Source organism: Trichomycterus rosablanca, chromosome 21 (assembly GCF_030014385.1).
Source record: "Trichomycterus rosablanca isolate fTriRos1 chromosome 21, fTriRos1.hap1, whole genome shotgun sequence".
Lineage (NCBI taxonomy): Eukaryota > Metazoa > Chordata > Actinopteri > Siluriformes > Trichomycteridae > Trichomycterus > Trichomycterus rosablanca.
In genome coordinates this window covers 7,580,639-7,602,508 of record NC_086008.1, presented here as the reverse complement: position 1 = coordinate 7,602,508, position 21,870 = coordinate 7,580,639, and the positions used below count along the sequence as shown (strand labels likewise).

The 21,870-nt window shown below is 36.3% G+C and overlaps 1 protein-coding gene and 1 long non-coding RNA gene across 3 annotated transcripts in view; one reads left to right on the top strand and one right to left on the bottom strand.

Moving 5' to 3' along the window:
* Positions 1-9,946, top strand: part of arb2a (ARB2 cotranscriptional regulator A) — a 220,545-nt gene extending 210,599 nt beyond the window's left edge. For both annotated transcript variants that reach the window (XM_063017893.1, XM_063017892.1), the window contains exon 11: positions 8,171-9,946. In XM_063017893.1, coding sequence (XP_062873963.1) covers positions 8,171-8,487 — 317 coding nt within the window. In that variant the 3' untranslated portion in view covers positions 8,488-9,946. The remainder of the gene's footprint in view (positions 1-8,170) is intronic.
* A 3,145-nt stretch (positions 9,947-13,091) lies between these two features.
* LOC134335589 (uncharacterized) lies at positions 13,092-19,929 on the bottom strand. The gene is made up of 4 exons (XR_010015617.1): positions 19,846-19,929; positions 16,040-16,117; positions 15,849-15,964; positions 13,092-14,395 (listed from the first exon to the last, which is right to left on the bottom strand). It is a non-coding gene; the product is annotated as an uncharacterized LOC134335589 (long non-coding RNA).
* Between the last annotated feature and the right edge of the window lie 1,941 nt (positions 19,930-21,870).

The following is a 21,870-nucleotide window of genomic DNA, read 5'->3' as shown; positions in this document are numbered from 1 at the left end:
CATAACAATTGCATTTGTCTTGTATATCTTGAATGCTTTTTAACTTAAACAAATCCTGACATTTTGTATGAGTTCAGTTTGTTTTTCGGTTGATCCTCAACATGTTATTTCATGTTCTTGACACGTCCCATTATGCAGGGCTTCCACATTCATACATTCATTCATTTCAGTTAACCTGAATGCTTTAGGTAGCAGTCATTCTATCATTAAGAACTGAAAGTGCCAGACAAATGGCTGGACTTTTAATTGTTGCCAGTTTGCTCCCAGTGGATAGGAAGAGTGTGCATGCATGCATATTTGTTTTGTGTGTTGTTTATGGCCATGTGACAAGCTATGTGTTTTACCTTTACTTACCAAACCAGTCCCTGTGCCTTTTGCATCAACACCAGCATTAATAGAGCTTTTAGAAAGCTAGTTCTAGCTTTAGTCTGCCTCATCTATTTCATAAATATTTTAGCTCGATGATGATTAGCCACGGGAGCTTAGGAGCTGTTTGCTCTCCGGGCCTCCCCGTCACTCTCGTTTGCTTTTCCACTCACTTCTCCCAGAGTTATCTATGAAATATGCAGTCATTCAAACAAGGCTAACTTAATCATTCGAACGTAGGTTTAGGCTGTTTAACTTGCCAACAAATTAGAGCGCAAATTAGCCTTGAAATGTTCTGTAATTTGGCAGCGTTGTCAGCGATGCAGTTTTTTCTCTGCATTTTTATGTGGCTGTGTGGACGAGGGTACTAAAAAAATACTAAATTAACATAAAAATGTACAGTAACAATAATACATAACTATGAATTAGATTGTACTTTTAAAGTCATTTCAGAGCCCAGAAAACTGTGAGACAGCAGAGTTGCAAGTTTATTCTAGAAATGTGTGAAAACACATTTTGCCCAAGATGCAATTGAAAAACCAAAACAGTAAAAGCCCCCTTTTCTAAAAATCTGCAACCTACAGCTCAGCTCAAGTCTTCCTGTGGAGCTGTTTCTAAGGATGTTAAACTCGCTTGCTGGTGGGCAGTGTTGTGCATGTTCTACAGTAGGTTTATTTTAAAATATGTTGTGAAAAAAATATAAATGCAGCAACTTATTAATATGAAATGTATAAAATATAATATGTATAATATGTAATCTTACCAGTAGATATGATTGACTACAGCTGGTAACTTCTCAGTGCTCATATAAGACTGCAGTCCTGGCACAAACTAATGTTCTCTGTTTGTGTGCTGATATTTAAACTGTTGTAAGTTTGCCCAAGTAAAAGTTTAGAACTGGCAGAATAGCTCTTGACTGAAAGCATCATTTGAAGAATCCTAAACTGGCTTTTAATTATTAGTACTTTTTTATGTTTAACTCTTGGAAGGCTTAAAAGCTTTAAGCTATTTGTTTTTGTTCTGACAGCTTTACATATCTTAGGAAGGGACATGCATAATAGTTTTGTAATTGTTTGAAATCGTTGAAATGGTCAGTAAGGTAGATTTGGTAAAGTCTAGGTACTTTTTAGCACCAAAAAAAAATACAGTTGGGCTTGAGGGACAGCTGAAGGACCCTGCCAGATCTTCAGGGACAGACTGCTGGAATATACTCAATCCCTCTTCTGTTTAAAGCTGCACTGACTGTAAGAACTGAATCTGAATGTTTGAAACTCATTCATCTTTTTCATTTATGGTTGGGTAATGAGTTCTGCCTCTCTTAGCTCCAACAATAATAAAAGTAGAGTAATTAAAACAGGCAGAGACGGGAGAATCATCACCATACACGCTTCCTATATAACATGAGCAAGTGCTTTCAGCCAATTGCATTAGAGCAGCGAGACTTTTTAATGAAATTATAGGTGCAAGTGTTTATGGATTTTCCCCTCATTAAATCTGCAAACAAGTGTATATTTTTATACAGTAATTTAATTTTGTTGAATACAAACCAGTAGTAATTAAACAGTAATACTTGTGTGAACGGCTTTTGGCATTGGCCACAAAATGAAAAGCAGCTTATTTCTCGGGGGAGAGGGACTTATGTGGAAGGGGTATATATACAGTTGTGATCAGAAATATTTAACACTTCTCACATTAAAGGTAATGTGTATAGAATTCAATTAAAATAGACAACAAGTCTGAGTAACCAAAGAATATTTATTGATACAATCAAGCAGTTTTGAGAACAATTGACAATTTTTTAAAATATTACATCATAAAGTCAACATTAAACCCAAATTCCTTACATTGTAGTCATGCCCGACTCCCTCCTGCTGGTAAAACATTTTTGTCATGCACTAAAATAAATTGTTAAGCAAGACCTAATAAAATGTCTAGTAAATAGCACAATCTAATTGTCTTATTGTCGTATTGTTCATTATTAGTTGCTTACATAAATACATGGATACAAGATACCATAATTTGCAACAACAGAGTATTTACAGCATACTAACGTTCTTCCTAATGAGAGCAAATACTTTTGAGGATCAAATGAAATGTGCCAGTCATAAATTCATTTCGGGACATGTCTGAATATCATGCAGTCTACAGTCAACTACAGTCAACATTTTTAACGTCTGGTTTGGAATGGTACTTGTTATTATTGTTATTAAATTCAGATTACACTTCATTACAATGCATAATTTTCACCTGATAGTTTTAAATAATACCAGTATTCCACACAGATCCACCTTTTAAGAAGGAATAGGTTGTGAAGTTAGGCATTTGGTGCTTTCATTTAAAGCTTTCAATGACCTTATATTTCTTAATATTATATTCTGAAGACTTCATTCTTCATCTTTATTACAGCAAGTCAAGGTACTTTTAACAAAACTGAAAACTTTATGGTTTGTCCTTGAGGGACAGCCCTGGAACACTGCTGGCCTGTCAGGGACAGACTGCTGGAACAGACTCAGTCCTTGGTTTGTTTGAAACCACTGAATACAAGAACTGGACTATTTTAAATTTGTTTAGAACTTATTCATATTTCTCATTTCTGGCTGTATAATGAGTTTTGTCTGTGTTTTCTCTGATAATAATACAAAATGTAATTACAAGAGACAGAGACCAGGGAATATCATCACATGAACAACTGTCTGCCAGTTTCATTACAGCAGTATGACTTTTTTGTGAGTGTATATACAGTATATACAGTATATATATATATATATATATATATATATATACAGTGTATCACAAAAGTGAGTACACCCCTCACATTTCTGCAGATATTTAAGTATATCTATTCATGGGACAACACTGACAAAACGACACTTTGACACAATGAAAAGTAGTCTGTGTGCAGCTTATATAACAGTGTAAATTTATTCTTCCCTCAAAATAACTCAATATACAGCCATTAATGTCTAAACCACCAGCAACAAAAGTGAGTACACCCCTAAGAGACTACACCCCTAAATGTCCAAATTGAGCACTGCTTGTCATTTTCCCTCCAAAATGTCATGTGATTTGTTAGTGTTACTAGGTCTCAGGTGTGCATAGGGAGCAGGTGTGTTCAGTTTAGTAGTACAGCTCTCACACTCTCTCATACTGGTCACTGAAAGTTCCAACATGGCACCTCATGGCAAAGAACTCTCTGAGGATCTTAAAAGACGAATTGTTGCGCTACATGAAGATGGCCAAGGCTACAAGAAGATTGCCAACACCCTGAAACTGAGCTGCAGCACAGTGGCCAAGATCATCCAGCGTTTTAAAAGAGCAGGGTCCACTCAGAACAGACCTCGCGTTGGTCGTCCAAAGAAGCTGAGTGCACGTGCTCAGCGTCACATCCAACTGCTGTCTTTGAAAGATAGGCGCAGGAGTGCTGTCAGCATTGCTGCAGAGATTGAAAAGGTGGGGGGTCAGCCTGTCAGTGCTCAGACCATACGCCGCACACTACATCAAATTGGTCTGCATGGCTGTCACCCCAGAAGGAAGCCTCTTCTGAAGTCTCTACACAAGAAAGCCCGCAAACAGTTTGCTGAAGACATGTCAACAAAGGACATGGATTACTGGAACCATGTCCTATGGTCTGATGAGACCAAGATTAATTTGTTTGGTTCAGATGGTCTCAAGCATGTGTGGCGGCAATCAGGTGAGGAGTACAAAGATAAGTGTGTCATGCCTACAGTCAAGCATGGTGGTGGGAATGCCATGGTCTGGGGCTGCATGGGTGCAGCAGGTGTTGGGGAGTTACATTTCATTGAGGGACACATGAACTCCAATATGTACTGTGAAATACTGAAGCAGAGCATGATCCCCTCCCTCCGGAAACTGGGTCACAGGGCAGTGTTCCAGCATGATAATGACCCCAAACACACCTCTAAGACGACCACTGCTTTATTGAAGAGGCTGAGGGTAAAGGTGATTGACTGGCCAAGCATGTCTCCAGACCTAAACCCAATAGAACATCTTTGGGGCATCCTCAAGCGGAAGGTGGAGGAGCGCAAAGTCTTGAATATCCGCCAGCTCCGAGATGTCGTCATGGAGGAGTGGAAAAGCATTCCAGTGGCAACCTGTGAAGCTCTGGTAAACTCCATGCCCAGGAGAGTTAAGGCAGTTCTGGGAAATAATGGTGGCCACACAAAATATTGACACTTCAGGAACTTTCACTAAGGGGTGTACTCACTTTTGTTGCCGGTGGTTTAGACATTAATGGCTGTATATTGAGTTATTTTGAGGGAAGAATAAATTTACACTGTTATATAAGCTGCACACAGACTACTTTTCATTGTGTCAAAGTGTCATTTTGTCAGTGTTGTCCCATGAAAAGATATACTTAAATATCTGCAGAAATGTGAGGGGTGTACTCACTTTTGTGATACACTGTATATATATATATATATATATATATATATATATATTAAGTTCTATGCTTTCGTCACATCCATTTTGATTATGAAAAATGTCTCTGCCGTTGGTCATGAGGAGAAAAGCAACTTATCGTTCTTTTCAGGGGTACTAGTTAGGTAGGATGAATATATATTTAATTCGTTGTCTTTTCATTCAGAGCTTTATGTTTGTTATTGCAAGACTTGTGATGTTGGGATCTGTCCAAACTTCAGTCTTCAGGCAGAATGCACTTAGGGCACAATACAGACCTTGCTATGAAACTTGCAGACCAACACAAAACAACAGCAACCAGATTTTTAAAAAGGCTGTTGCATTATTTATTTGTATTTTAAATGTCAGATGTGTGTTTAACCCAAATTATACCTCATAATACAAACACACTGAAAGAGTAATTTATAATTGTAAACATCAGTAATAAAGCATTAAGGACATAATACAATTCCTTTTATCATCATTTTTGTATTATTATTTATTAATATACCATCATTTGTGACAGCAGAGTAATAGTGGTATTGCCCCCTAAAAAGACTTATCAATTAAATAAGGAATAGCATATGACTTACATCATTTCTATCCCCTTCTGACCTGTATGTGTGTGTTTTTACCTCAGTTACACTTGCTAGTTTCTCTAGAGAAGCAGTCGCACCTCAACTGCTTTATTGCTGTGGGGGGTCAGACAACACCTTAAAACACTGGGCACAAAGCAAGAATATGTTCTGGACAGGGTTCAGTCCATTGCAGGCAACACACACTGGCACATTGTGATGCCATGTCTACGACATGTGCCACTCCAAAACATTTAATTGGGGTCTGATGTCATTTTTATCTTGTTTACTCATAATTTACTCATAATTTACTTGTTTACATAATTTCAGTTCCCAGCTGTAAACAAGTGGGAGTTTAAACTGATTATTCCTATTACACAGTTACACAGTCTGTGTGGATAAGGGCTAACAACATGTCAGAAACTGCTCTATTGTAAATGCTATCTATTGTCAACTGCTTTATTGTAGATACTTATTAAGTATGAAACGTGATGATGTGAAGTGTACATTATGTACCATATTTTATGTTTATTATATAGACAGGTTTAGTAAAGAGGTATTTAGTATAAAATATTAGTTTAGTTTTAAAAGAATTTAACATGCAAGTAATGAATTGTAAAAACTGTCAGCATAAAGCATACTTTGCAGCATACTTTATTAAATAAACAGAGCATAACCGTACTGAAATATAAATGGTTTATTTGACATTCTAATTTGTCTGTATTACTAATATTGTGGATAAGCATTATTGATAGTTTTATAATCCTTTCCCTCCAGTAACTTCACAATGATTTTTAATTTGACATTTATACTTATGAGCTTAAAATCTATTATTTATATCCTTCGACTGCCAACAGCTTAAAGAAATCCCCCCTGAAAATAGAAATGCTGGAAAATTACAAAGTGGCTGGCATCTCTTCATGATACAGACACCAGTCTTTCCACAGAAACCTGTTATCCGCGTTCACATCCTGTAAGAGCATTCATTTGGACAGGTTTTTTTAGGGTTTTAGTGCCTGTGTGAGTAAGAGAACCTGCATATACACTATTCATTGCATTTGATACGGCTTGGCAATTCTCAGATGGTGCTGTAATGTAATGAAAGCCTATTACTAAGGTTTGCTCTCAATCCAGCGTCAGATGTGGTGTCAGCAAAAAAGGCGGCTCACCCCAGGGGTCGCCGCAGGTACCCGAATTATTTGCATATCTTCTTGGAGACACACTGGTGCTGACCTCATTGGCAGGATCAGAGTGAGAGTCTTTTACCGCTCATGAGTTCACTACTGGTTCATGGAAAGAAGAAGTAAGTCCTTGTCACTGATAAAGGACAGACAGGGTGAGAGAAAGAGAAGCAAGGGCTGGTAAGAGGGAACAGGAGAACAATTGGAGGTGTTGTGCTTTAAATTGGGTATAAATTATTAATAAGAGCAGAGGAGGTGATGTCTCCTTCTCCAGTGGTGTGTTGTGCCAGGACCTACACAGGTAAAGAGATTGTTTGGGCAGTTATTGACTCACTGATTGCCAGCTTGGTAAACTTGACCTCAGGCACCAATCACTCGCCAAGCTAGAAAAACCGATACACACAATCATGCGCACAAGTCTTACTGCCTATATCTTCATCAATATTGGCCAGACAAAGGTCAGTCTAATAAACATGGAGGTCAGTATTGTGGCCATTTGAGAACTCCTTTGGCACAAGCCTTAGAGCTGTTTTTAATTGCATCCCTGCAGGCAGCTAATGCAGAGAAAAACAATAGCATCTAGACAGAAAAGACACATTAAACCTGTTCTTTCACATAACTCTTGCTGTAAAAACCTCCACTGCAGTATAAGAAATCAGTACCAATGTAGGTATATGGTCAACTAGTCATGTTTACAAAACTGATTATGTATACACTAAGATTACAAACTTAAGACCAATTACAGCACTTCAGGTGCTTGGATGCTGATGTTCTCACAGTGGTGAGGTGCCCTAAGGACATTGAAAGGTAGAATAGAGGCTTGAGGTATACATGACACTCCTCTAGAGCCCAGTGACCTAGACATGGGAATTCTTTAACCTGCCGAGAGAGGCAGAAACTGAGCCTTTTTGTGCATGAACTGATAGCTAGGGCTTAGTCACTGGAGAAAATACTCAATCCTACTTCACTGGTGGTCACTACTTCCATTGTTCATCACTCTGAATACATCTTAAGACATAAAAAACTCAATAAGGGAACATATAGAATATGAACATATAGAATGCTACAGCCTGATCTTGTACACAGTACAATAACTGATAAAACTCCTGAGTCACATGACTCGGTACTATTTCAGATGGTTGTATGCTTTTTTGTCTCTAATCACTAAATCAGCTGTTTTACAACTAAATTAAACTGTAAAAATGGTTAAAAATGGTTTTGCTTTATATCTGTAGGATGGAGTATGATTTAATATATTAAGCAGTTAGCACAATGGAATAATAATAGTAACAAAATCATTATGATAATACTTCCATCAGCTGAGATGCAAGTGATACTATAGATAAACAGTGATTGTGCTAGGCCATTCTACTCCAGTGCATCAGTGATATATAGTGGTGCTAAATAGTTTAGGGATTTAAGCATTTTAACAGGAAGGCAGTGACAATGACCCAGTTCATATCTTCACATCAACATATTATAGGTCAGATTAAGGATGGACACAGTTCTGAAATTATTCGTCTTGGTCATCTTTTGTGGACTCCTTTGTTTGTCACAGCTATATTACAATTGGCAAACATGACATTGGTTACATGACCTTTGCTTATCTTTATTGTATTTTGTTAACAGGCACTGAGAAGCATGAGTTAACTTCATGGAACAGCTTCAACTCTATCTTCAGGTTCCTCACAGAAAGTCTTCAACAGAATATGGAGGTGGATGAAGGCATTGACAAGGACCAGTCCAAAATGGAGAAGCATGAGGAGAAGCATGAGGAGAAGCATGAGGAAAAGCACAAGGAAAAGGATGAGGAAAAGCTTGAGGAGATGCATAAAGAGAAGCATGAGGAAACATATCAGGATAACCATGAGGAGAAGCATGAGGAGAAGCATGAAGAGGTGGTGGCCAAACATCGCCCAAGCTTTTCTGAGCGTGAGGAATTATAGAACATCTGGAAACACTGCACTTCCGATTTCTTTCTTGCTTTTTAAATTTTAAACAGGTCGTTCTTATTGAGGGGGTTTTATCTGATTGCTTGGAGTGCAGAGTCTGTATGTATAGATCAGAATAGCAGTTTGCATTACTTTCAGATAAATGCAACTGTCAAAGCAATATTGCTGTACTTACCCAGCTTTTCCCTGGGTGGTTGTGTAAATTTGAGGGCCAGATTAAGGCTGACAGAAGAGTCTTCACACCACCTCAACATGCTCCTTTAACTGTTTTGACATTGCTCCAAACTGAGCAAATACACATGTTAACCACAAGCGCTTATAGCTCACTTTTAGCCCTAAACACCTCTGCCAACATTATCTTTTTTTATTCAGTTTTACCCACTTTTACCCTAACCTGGGTCAGATATGTATTTGAAGTGCTTGATTACTTTTTATACTTCTGAACAATCTAGCTTTAATTTAGCAGCTGAGAACTGAAGGATTTTGCGAAAATTGGCGATTCCATTTGTGAAAGCATGAGTTCAATTTTGTTCAAGTGACTGTGGGAGTTTGATGCTGTTGATTAGGTTAGTCATACTAGTACCCTATAGATATGAGAACTTTTACATAATTTTAAACTGTCACATTTACATTTTAATAAAGCTTACTTTTAACGGAAACGAGTAGTTTCAAGTTAACAGAATCCTTCAGTGTTTTAGAAATGGGTGTTTTAGTAGTATCTAAAGAATAAAAGGGGTTGCTTTAGATGTTTGCACAATGTGACCTGCCTGGTCAGAGCCTCTGCCTGTTAAGTCTCACATTTTTGCACATCACACTATGTCCTCTGCTCTCAAGAAAACATGTTATGTCACTTTCTTAGTGTAAACAAAAGACATTGTCAACAGGACAATGTGGTATTAGTCAAGACTTAAAGCTGCGTCGCTCAAACACATCAACCTTTCAGCCTGCATTAATTTTTAAGAAATTTCTCTAATCTGGCAAGTCATTAAAAAGTAGCATCTGTGAGTAAAAAAATATTTGAATAATTTACCTATTACTTTAATATGTTTTTGATGTACTAAATATATACAATTAAAAACTTTTTGTGATTGCTTTTACTGAGGATTTCAAATGTACATTTTACTGCAGATTTAAAGATTCTAGGCACTTAAAGATATTACTTGTTGATAGTGAGAGCTTGAAAATTTACTGTTGGCTTAGAGCCAAACAGGAAACAATACTCTTATCTTCCTCTGTTTTAATCATATAACAAAGCCATATGTAAATTGATCAGTGTTTAGAAGTGCAGCCTTTTACCAAAATTTGATATGTAAATATAAATCTATTTTTAAACAATTTCTACAATTTCTACGTTTATATTGTGAAAACTGTTTAATTTGAATGCCTTTTGTTTATCTGTTTATTTTCTGGCTACTTTTACTCATTTAAATAAAAATTATGTTCCCTGGTTTAATGATTGTCATTTTCATTTCCTGAAAGATGGTCACCAAAGAGAATGGATCTTAATTGTCATATTGCTTGTTCTTTGCTGGGATTATTTGCTAATTGTTTTTGCTAAATAAAAAAAACTTTTTAAGGTTACAATGTAATAGTGTTGCTGCTGTCTGTAGAGTTGTTTGTTTGTTTGTTTTCCCAGTTTATCTTAGTTTAAAACTGTAAAAGCACCAAGAGATGATTTTGTCCACCTCTGTTGTTACTGATACCTGCTGTATGAATAACATGAACAACTGAATGAATATTTTTAAGGAAATGTTCACCTCAAGTTTTTTTTAAGATGAAGATTATAAGGTAAGTTTATTTAACGTTACTGATTACAAAAATGTGTTTCTGTAATAGCAATTTAGTAATAAGTTTATTTTTATGTCTGATTTATTTTTAAAAAAATTTCTAAAGAAAGAAATTCATATTAACAAGTCATTACTATTTTAGGACTTTTTTTCTTGTTCTAGCCAAACTTGTAAATGCTGGTAGGTGTTAAACATTCCAACCTAAACTTTTACTGTTTTACTTTCTCTCTCTCTCTCTCTCTCTCTCTCTCTCTCTCTGTGTGTGTGTGTGCGCGTGCGCATGAGGGGGTCTTTATTTTTACGTTACGGACAAATTTTTTTATCCAGAGTGACTTTAAAATGATTCAAACAGCTGAATGATTCAAAATACACTAAAAACACATCTGTAAAAGTATTTATTACCTGGTAGACTAGAGACCAATTTTGGTCATGAACCTAAAAATTTTAAACTATGGATTTAAAAGTGCATAAAAAATAAACGCAGAACTTTAAAATATAAAAGATAACTATCGTTTATTGATTTAAAATAAATTATATTTATATAAGTAATACAAACAGAAGTACAAAGAAGAAAAATCAAAGAGAATGAAAATTACATTATCTTAGATATTTTATATTACAGCATAAATAAATTATTTCACAGTATCTTCTTTATGTTTATATATTTTTACAGATCAAAATAAATGTTTTTACATTAATATGTAAATCATGTAAAAATCATGATATTGCAAAATAAAACAGCATTAAAAGTTTTTTAATCATTAACAAAACGTCCATATATGTGATGACATGTCATGTATTGTTATTGTTGTATACTTTAAGAAATTAGTGGACAATAAAAAGACCACAAATAGCATTTGTGTTATAGTAACAAGTTCAGAAACTCTGCTGTAAATAATGAAAAAATAGTAAAATCCATGTCGTTATTAGAACAGTTTAGTTTGATACGTGAAATAGTACTCGGTGGTGACATTTTGGATCCTAATTATCTGATTAAAATCATTAGGTTTAAAATACATTTTATGTCCCGTTTATAATATTTTTAAACAGTTATGAAAACAGTGTTTATACTTTTTTGCTAAATGCTGAATTTGTTATACAGTGTATCACAAAAGTGAGTACACCCCTCACATTTCTGCAGATATTTAAGTATATCTTTTCATGGGACAACACTGACAAAATGACACTTTGACACAATGAAAAGTAGTCTGTGTGCAGCTTATATAACAGTGTAAATTTATTCTTAGCTCAAAATAACTCAATATACAGCCATTAATGTCTAAACCACCGGCAACAAAAGTGAGTACACCCCTTAGTGAAAGTTCCTGAAGTGTCAATATTTTATGTGGCCACCATTATTTCCCAGAACTGCCTTAACTCTCCTGGGCATGGAGTTTACCAGAGCTTCACAGGTTGCCACTGGAATGCTTTTCCACTCCTCCATGACGACATCACGGAGCTGGCGGATATTCGAGACTTTGCACTCCTCCACCTTCCGCTTGAGGATGCCCCAAAGATGTTCGATTGGGTTTAGGTCTGGAGACATGCTTGGCCAGTCCATCACCTTTACCATCAGCCTCTTCAATAAAGCAGTGGTCGTCTTAGAGGTGTGTTTGGGGTCATTATCATGCTGGAACACTGCCCTGCGACCCAGTTTCCGGAGGGAGGGGATCATGCTCTGCTCAGTATTTCACAGTACATATTGGAGTTCATGTGTCCCTCAATGAAATGTAACTCCCCAACACCTGCTGCACTCATGCAGCCCCAGACCATGGCATTCCCACCACCATGCTTGACTGTAGGCATGACACACTTATCTTTGTACTCCTCACCTGATTGCCGCCACACATGCTTGAGACCATCTGAACCAAACAAATTAATCTTGGTCTCATCAGACCATAGGACATGGTTCCAGTAATCCATGTCCTTTGTTGACATGTCTTCAGAAAACTGTTTGCGGGCTTTCTTGTGTAGAGACTTCAGAAGAGGCTTCCTTCTGGGGTGACAGCCATGCAGACCAATTTGATGTAGTGTGCGGCGTATGGTCTGAGCACTGACAGGCTGACCCCCCACCTTTTCAATCTCTGCAGCAATGCTGACAGCACTCCTGCGCCTATCTTTCAAAGACAGCAGTTGGATGTGACGCTGAGCACGTGCACTCAGCTTCTTTGGACGACCAACGCGAGGTCTGTTCTGAGTGGACCCTGCTCTTTTAAAACGCTGGATGATCTTGGCCACTGTGCTGCAGCTCAGTTTCAGGGTGTTGGCAATCTTCTTGTAGCCTTGGCCATCTTCATGTAGCGCAACAATTCGTCTTTTAAGATCCTCAGAGAGTTCTTTGCCATGAGGTGCCATGTTGGAACTTTCAGTGACCAGTATGAGAGAGTGTGAGAGCTGTACTACTAAATTGAACACACCTGCTCCCTATGCACACCTGAGACCTAGTAACACTAACAAATCACATGACATTTTGGAGGGAAAATGACAAGCAGTGCTCAATTTGGACATTTAGGGGTGTAGTCTCTTAGGGGTGTACTCACTTTTGTTGCCGGTGGTTTAGACATTAATGGCTGTATATTGAGTTATTTTGAGGGAAGAATAAATTTACACTGTTATATAAGCTGCACACAGACTACTTTTCATTGTGTCAAAGTGTCATTTTGTCAGTGTTGTCCCATGAAAAGATATACTTAAATATCTGCAGAAATGTGAGGGGTGTACTCACTTTTGTGATACACTGTATATTTACTTTTGTTATAATAATACGCATTTTAATGTTACCATTAACATTAACCACTTTCTTTAGCATTGCAGTGTGGTTGTGGAACATGTAATTGATTTTCATTTAAATCTCTTATATGAAATGCTTTTTACTTATATTTAAGTGAATATAAATATTGTTTATGGTGTTATCTTAGTGTGAAGAGCATATCAGACTATGTAGAGAACTTGTGTAACGAATTATGAGTTTAAAAGAAAAATCGTGCACACAGACAGGTGGTAAACATGGTATTTTCTCCGTAAAATTTGATTTCAAACAGGTGACTGCTGCAGTTCATATTTTCCTGAACAGTTCCACGTTTAATAGGCTCATTGCTATTGAATAATAAAACGTTTAAATAAATTACATTTACATGTTTGCTTTCTGATAAAAACTGGTAAAACGGTCATCTGAAAACGTGTTGCTTGAAGTGTTTTATTTTAAACTTCTATAAACATTTACACAACTTTGCAAATAACGAAAGTTGCTGTAACAAAGTTGTAACCACTGTTGTGTTTGCTGGAAATGTGGATGAGTGCTGTTAAATTAATAGTTGTTTTTAAGGAGTGGTAGTTTTTAGCTCCTCTACCCTGTTCGGGTGATTTGGGACGCAGCTATATCCCAACCTTATAGACTCAAAACTTAAAAGACTGGAGTGCGCAGCTCTTCTACTTATCGTTAAGGTTTCTCTTTCAGGCGCAGTAGTGGTCGGGTTAAAGTTCAGCTCTACGGGGGAAGAGGGATAAAGATCTGCATAGGTTGAAAAAAGCACGAAGCTCCTCCGGTGGCTCTCTGAGCTCCCAAAAAGCCGCGTCTGACCGGCTAACCGAGCTGCTCATCTCGCCTTTACCGCAACTGCGCAACTCGATCCCGAAAGAAGAGCCGCGGCCCCACAATGAGGCCAATGTTAAGCAAAACAAGTGTCAGTCAAAAGCATTGCGCCTATCAGATCAAACCTGAAATCAGCGAATTTCCTCTGAGCCCATACAGACTGCTTTTTGCTTTTTGCACCTAAATACACACCAAGTTCAGGCTTTAAGTTATTCAAATTATCCAGCGCGAAATAAAGAGCCTCTGTTTAGTTTTATATAGCACCTGCATATGTTAAACGTTTAGTTACAATATATTTATAATAAAGCAGTTCTAACAGTCTCTCCAGCTACCGGCCTTAAAGTGATGATAAACTTTTCTTCTGTCATTAACAATAATCCACCAGTTTAAGCGTTTAAAAAAGTGTTTATAATAATCATCAGTAAGAACATTTTCTCATTTCACTGCTGGTTAAAATTTCTTGTGCTTGTTGTTCCATGTTCGTGTTGATCCAAAGTGGAAATCCTGGGTCTTCAGATTTGTGCTAAAGTTTAAAACAACAAAATAGCCTTGTTTGTTTGTTTTATTGATAGGGATATAAAGTCCAGCTTAAACATACTGCTTCTAACTGATTGTATTTGCCTAAAATAATGTTTAGAACTTTTCTTAAACGTCAAATTAAAAAGGAAGTCTTCGTCAGTTTTGGAATGTAAAATCGATATTTCACCCCCTGCATTCAAAAGAAACTTATTGTTAACACTGGGGTACCTACATTGAGCTAATAATCATTATATAAATCTTTTATAGCAATTATAGAGCATGAAGACGTTTTGTCAAAAGAAGGAGTTTTGTAAAGGAGGAGGTGTTTTTGCTGCATGTTAATTCATTATCTTTTAACATTTATAATTTATTTACTATCAATTTATTCCAATGATGAGTAGATAGAAGCACAAAGTAATTAAACAACATTAACCTAGTTTGAAAAATAGTCTAATAGGTGAATTATTGTTAACACCTTTAAGCTAACGTTAAAATTTCTGGAAATGTGTTTATTATTTCTAACTTATTTAACACTATATCCCGGCTACAGGTTGGATGTTATAAGTTACAAAGAACACCACGTTTAAAATAATAAATAAGATGTAAACTGCTTACTGTAAAAAACGTACAAAACGTTGCTTTATTCTGACGTGCAGAAAGAATTTGGACTGTCACTCCTCGGCTCTGTGTTCTCCTGAGCACTTCAGCAAAACTCTCAGATCTATATTTGCATAATTATATGCTGGCTTCTGAAGGGACTCTAACCCTTACATTTCACGGGTCAACTAACTGCAACAATCAATGTTTTATTGTGTCTGAAATAAAAGAAAATCTAAAACTCACTCTCTCCGGACTTCTCCTTTACTCACTTTTATTCTCTGTATGTGAAGTACTGCGCTAATACAGTTTGTAAGAGATTTCTGAAAAGCTCTGCTTCTCGGGAAACGTAAATCTGTGAAACGTGAATTTATCTCCCATTCGCCCATTGTTCTAAATAGTTTGTTCTACACTTATAAGATAAGCTTTTTGTTTTAACTTCCCCTTTTGCACAAATATAAGCTCTCGTTTAATGAGGAATAACTTTGCAAACTCTGTCCGTGAACTGTTCTGTATTTAATACTCTGTCAGTTTCCCCCCTTATGAACTGATACTACATTTATTAATGATAGATTAGTGTTTAACTGCATCTTACAAAATGTCCCAACTTGTCTGGTAATAGGGTTTGTATCAAACTTCAACTTCTGTTCAACATAATGATCTTGGAGAGGGACTTAATGCACTGTGTGTTGTGACACATTAACCTCATCACCAGCATTAATATATCTGCAAATTAGGCCCCAGTAGCACTTTGGTAAGTACCAGTGACCATAGCGATCATGTCTTTTGGCATCAATAAGAACCTTTCTGTAGTTTATGGCTTGTCCCTCATCTGGACAAGATTGTGACCTCATACTCACCACTTCTTCCTGTGTGCATCCCTTACTCCTTTAGACACTTGCCATGACAGGGTCTTGATCTGATGGTTCTGTATCCAGACATTCATTGACCTGTCTGTGTGACGTGGAGCATTGTCCTGATGGGAAAACCAATATTTAGAGTTGGGAAATATTGGCAGAGAAGAAGGAATCAAGTATTCTTTTAGGATTACCTTGATTCTTGCATCCTTCACAAAGATAAATCTGACTGATTCCAGCCTTGCTAAACCATTCCCAGATGATCACCAACCCTGCACCAAATATTAGACATCCATTTATTGGGTCAAGCTGAAAATTTGACTCATCAGAGAATATAACCCAAGTCCCCTATATGGTACAGTGCTTATTATCATCTGCTGAACTTCTTCTTGCTTCACAATGATTAGGGACTTCACAATGATTGTTTGGATATATGGATCAGTGGTTTGTCTGGTGTAAGAAAGGCGAGGCAAACAGATTTTCCACCAAATACTGAGGCTGGTGGTTGGAAAATAGTGAACATCTGTACACATGTATAAACATGTATAAATGCATATATATATATATATATATAAAGGGAAATACATTTGTTAGGGTGTGTACTGTAAAAACAAGTAAACACAACCTATGCAGCAAACTATCAAAAAGCCATAATTGTACAGATGTTAATGCACATTTAATTCATATTTAATAAACTTAAAATAGAAATTGTGGTTGGTGCATAAGTTTAGACACCCCTCCAATTGTAAAGTATTAGAATTTTATTTACTCTTCCAGCGTCAATTGACTATGTTGTGCAAACATTTAACTTTTCTTTTCTAAGCAGTTAAGAACCTGAATTTAAAGCACATAAAGCAGAGAATTACTATAAAATTACTTTAACGTGCTAGCATCTTACAGTTTCCAATCTCAAAAATTCATTTCTTAATTTTAATTAAGAAATTGAATCATGATGAACATTGAAAGTCAAGGCTAGATCTGAAAAAAAAAAAAAAAAGGAAAAAAAACAGTTGAGACAAAGAGCTGCACTATTGTGGACAAAATGCATCACAGTAAAGGATCTGCCGAAAGGTTTAACTGACATCGAGGTAGTGGTGCACTGGTTTACTATGCAATATCTATAGTATACAAAACAACATAAGCCAAAGGTATTTTGGAAATAAGTGGACAAATAAAGAAAAACAAGCACCAAAGCTGTGGTTGGAGAAAAAATAAGCAGTATTTGAAAATAATAACTGCAGTCATATACCTACAAATAAATTGCAGTTATATTAAATGGATTCCACTAAATTTTATATAATTTTGGACGCAAATATGACACAGTCAAGAAATGAAATCTACAATAGGACAAGAATAGAACAAGCGTCCAAAACATACATCAAAATACAACCCGCCATAAACTTATTAAAGAAATACTTAAAAAGAATTGTGCCTTTACACATGCATAATAATGTCATTTTAATAGTTTTCTGCAGAGGTTGTGGTTACTTCTATTTACTTTGAAAATACACAAAATATGCTAAAACTGTCATTTCTCTGTCATTTAGTTAAAACTGCAGAATCACAACCATGTACAGTATATCTATACACGTGTGAGAGACAGACAGGAGGAAAGTAACTGCAGTGCAGTAAGACGGAGAGATTATGGGCTGTGTATCAGCATCTTCTGATATACAAACTCGTTTTCTGTCGCTTTAAGCTTTTAGACTGCTTTACTCTATCTAGACCAAGCCGCCCTTTCAATTACCTCCTGCCTGGGAGTGCAGCTCGTAAAGAACCCGTAGTTAAAGCCTGGCACTGAATTCAAATACATTTGGGGAGAATTCTGGGCGGGGGGAACGAAAATGAAACTTCTTTCCCGTCTAGGTAATGTGAAGATATGATAGAATATTACAAAGGGAAAAGTGCAGAAGATGGGTAGAAATTGTTGTGTGAGCCCGTTATTAACATTATAGCCTTCGAGGTGTTCTCAGATTAAATATAGACCAGAATAGGACGCAATAGCCTTTAGCATCTATCTCTCTCTCTCTCTCTCTCTCTCTCTCTCTCTCTCTCACACTCTCTCTCTCTCTTTCTGTTTTTTTCATTACCTGCTCGACGAATCTTTCACGAATAAATAAATACCTGTGAGGATGCATCGCACAAACAAACCAGTTTACCAGTTTAGTTTGACGTTGATAAACGGACTCAGATATTCAACGATATGAGTGCTCATAATACAGAAAATTATAGTGTGGGTCAGCGATTAATGTCAGAAATTGGGTTTGTGGCATGAATCGCAGATAGGTGAGGCACACAGATAAAACCACATTGAAAGCAGATAGGGCAAAGCAGTGGATGTGTAATAAATGAAGAGTAAAAAGAGAAACAAAAATAAATAAATAAAAAGTCCAACTCCATTTTTGTCCTACAGTCGAAAATATTTCTGTAATATTTTAAGGTTTATTTTTATATGTAGCAACAAAGCTACCGGTGTAGAAAAAGGTTCAGGAGTTTGGCAAGTTTGAACCCAGGATTTTACACTGTTAAACACTGTTGACGATTACTGTTGTAAATTATTGTGATTATTATTGTTTGGATAAATATTGAGATAATATTATCAAAGTGTGTAAGTGTTATTATGGTAAAGATGCAGCAATATTTAGAAATAAATTGTATATTATTTATAATCCTCCATTATATTACTGGTAAAGTGGGACAGCAGCAAGCTTTTACTTAAGATAATTTCTTTATTTGTTTTAAATTTACATGTCAACTGTAATGTCAATAATTAGTAAGGCTTTTGTAATTTTATTAATTTTTATAGTATACATTTTAACTATTTCAAAAGTAAATATTTTTAATGCAGTCAGAGAACAACAGTGATTCGATTATTCGATTAAACTTAATTTATTGGGGGTGGCATCAAGGCAAAAGGACCTTTTATTAAAGAAAAGAGGTTATATTGCAGAAACTGTTTAGGTAACAATTGTTCAAAAAGACTTTTTATATATATATTCTTTTATATATATATATATATATATAAAAGAAAATTATTTATGACATTTTTATGCCATTTTAACATTAATTGCTGTATATAGGGCACTTTTGTAGACTTTTGTACTGCGTGGTCCATACAGTTGGTACTTTGAAATCTCATCAGGGCCAGCTGGAATTTTCCTGCACAGGTTTTAGATAGACCAAAGGAAAACGGTTTTCCCCACATACTTTCTCTTGGCCTGCTGTAAAAATCTTTTGTGCTTTTGTTTACCATATATACCTTTAAGGTCGCAGACAAGCCGTCGAAGCCCTAAAGGATTCGACGTCGGAGTGTAACCGGAGCATTACAAGCTGTCATTTTACTGTGAGGATGGAATTGCCACACAGGGCGCCAAGCGGGCGACCCGGGCTGAGGACACGATAAAAACCTGATCCTTTCCAAACAACAAGAGGCCCTTTCAAATGAAACCAGATTAGGGCGCTCTAAAACCCTATGCGGACCCTACTTTCTCTATCCATCCATGTGATGCTGCGCTAGAATAACAGATGATTTGATACGCAAAGTCTTGGTGGGTCACTGGAGGCCGACTGTATAACCTACGTGTGTGTTTTTTTGTAGGGGTTTATTGAGGGTGAGGAAGGGAATCAACCTGCTCCTCACTTACACATTATAGATGAGTCTCATCAAGCCTAACTGGCTTCTCTGAGCCTAACCACATTGATGCAACTCCCACCAGAGCAGCAGATGCGTTATTGTCTCACCCTCGCATCCTCATTAAAAAACGGCCCCCCAAAAAGGAGGCTCTAAATTAAGTTGGTGCCATCCAGTGGACCCAAATTAAAGAGGCAGCCAAGGTGCATGTCTGTCGGACTGGCTTTTTTAAAAAGGGTGAAGAGACAGCCCTAAAAATTCGGGATGATGTTTAACATTTATCATTGTTAGAAGCATTTATTTTTTAGACCTCTTTCATGCACTTTGTTGTAATAAGGCACATCTTGTTTAATAGCTGCTTTTTCTTACCAGTCATATCGTTGCCACTGTTGACAGCTCCCATCCTCCATCTCTCCCATCTGAATCAGCAGCAAGATGGACTGACTGACTCCTGGCAAACGTCTTCTTCACACCTGCATGAAGGCGGTGCGACAAATCAGTGATTTTACTAAAGAATCCTGTTTATCATTGCAGAAAGTAGCAGTGTTTTTATTGTGTATAACCAAGTTGAAATAGTATTGATTACTTTCTTTAAGTAAGTCATTTACAACTAGACACATTATTAAGTAGACACATCTACAAATCTTATACTTTTGCATTATTATACAGTCCTAAAATAAAAGGTTCAATGTAAAAACAAACGTTTTTAGAAAAAAACTTTTGGGCAAAAATGAATTATCTTATTTTTTCTCAGGTTGGTGGCACACTGAAGTAACTGCCCAGTTTTTTTTTACTTTTATGTAATGCTGATATATGAATACATTTATTTTATTTGTAAGAATCTAAAGTTTTAAAGAAGTATTAAAAATGAGTGTTTTTGTTACAGTAATTCTAAAAAGTAAAACTACATAATTTGTGATTTTTAAATTCTTTTCTTTTTTTCATTTTTTATTCAAAAAATATTTAGCAATGGATGAATTACATGTATTTTAACTTAAAGGTTTATTTTTATGTTGTTTTTAAAACATTTTTTATCATTATTACTGTTTTATAATTTCTTCCTGTCTGCAGGAACCCTGACAACTTTTAATTTACTTACTATTTATAAGCTTAAAGTAAGACAAAGTAGTTCTGTCTTCCTTGATAACAGCACAAATAAAAATATAATGGGTAAATGTTAGTGTAAGCGGCCTGACTATCTATCTATCTATCTATCTATCTATCTATCTATCTATCTATCTATCTATCTATCTATCTATCTATCTATCTATCTATCTATCTATCTATCTATCTATCTATCATAAATATATAATGTTATATAATGTTATGGCATGTTTACCTGTAATTATATTATTACAATCTACAGTAGAAATGTGACCAGTTTTGTTTAATGTTAATTTGTGTATTGATTGTTTTATCGAAATTTTAATAAAAGAGATATGGATGAATATAGATATTATGTGGTATTGTAGTGCTAAATTTCTTACATTACCTTTTAAAAATGTTGACTTAAGGTAGGGTACTCAGGCGTGTCATTGCACAGCACTATCATCTGCGATCACATCTTACACTCTCTGTTCCGTCTGCGCTCACCGTGACAGGTGTGTGTGTGAGAGAGAGAGAGAGAGAGAGAGAGAGAGAGAGAGAGAGAGAGAGAGAGAGAGAGAGAGAGAGAGAGAGAGAACACCTTGTTAAAGGTTGTAAACTGTTGCCATTTTTCAGATCGTGGCGATGAAACGTGTCCTGTCTCATTTGATAAGAGTATCCGGGCACCTGAGCGCAGGACCATGGACAGCGATGCGCATGACCCTGAACTCTCCCCCGTCTCAATATCACATTACATCCTACTGAGACCCACCAGAGTACCAGCTCATAAAGGCGCAGGGGAGAACAAGGGGGTGAACGATGAGTAAAATGAGTAAACCCAATTATTATATTGCCGTTTGTCTTTCATTGTCTTTTATTATTGTCTTGTTTGGCTATTTAGTTGAGCTTTGCATCACTGCTGTACCCAGCGTTGTTTTGTTTGTTTGTTTGCTTGTTTGTTTTAAGACTGTCAGAAAGGTATAGCTACAGGTGCATTTTGTTACCCAACATACTAAAGTGTTTTAGGTTTAATTATATACTTTAATTAAGGTGGATTTACTTGTGTGAAGCAAAACTTAGCTATGTATCGCATTACTTGTCCACAATAATTCATTTAATCTTGCAAATATCTTTACTCAACAGGTATTCAGCGTCGATCTGCGTTGCAAAAACACCATATTTTTTTCCACATCACTTAAAGAGTCTGCTAATTCTATCCCTAATAAATAAGTAATAAAGTTGCTTTGTGATTTCTGTCAAGCCTAAAAATACTGAAGTTTCTGGACAAAATATTTTATAGATTGTTAG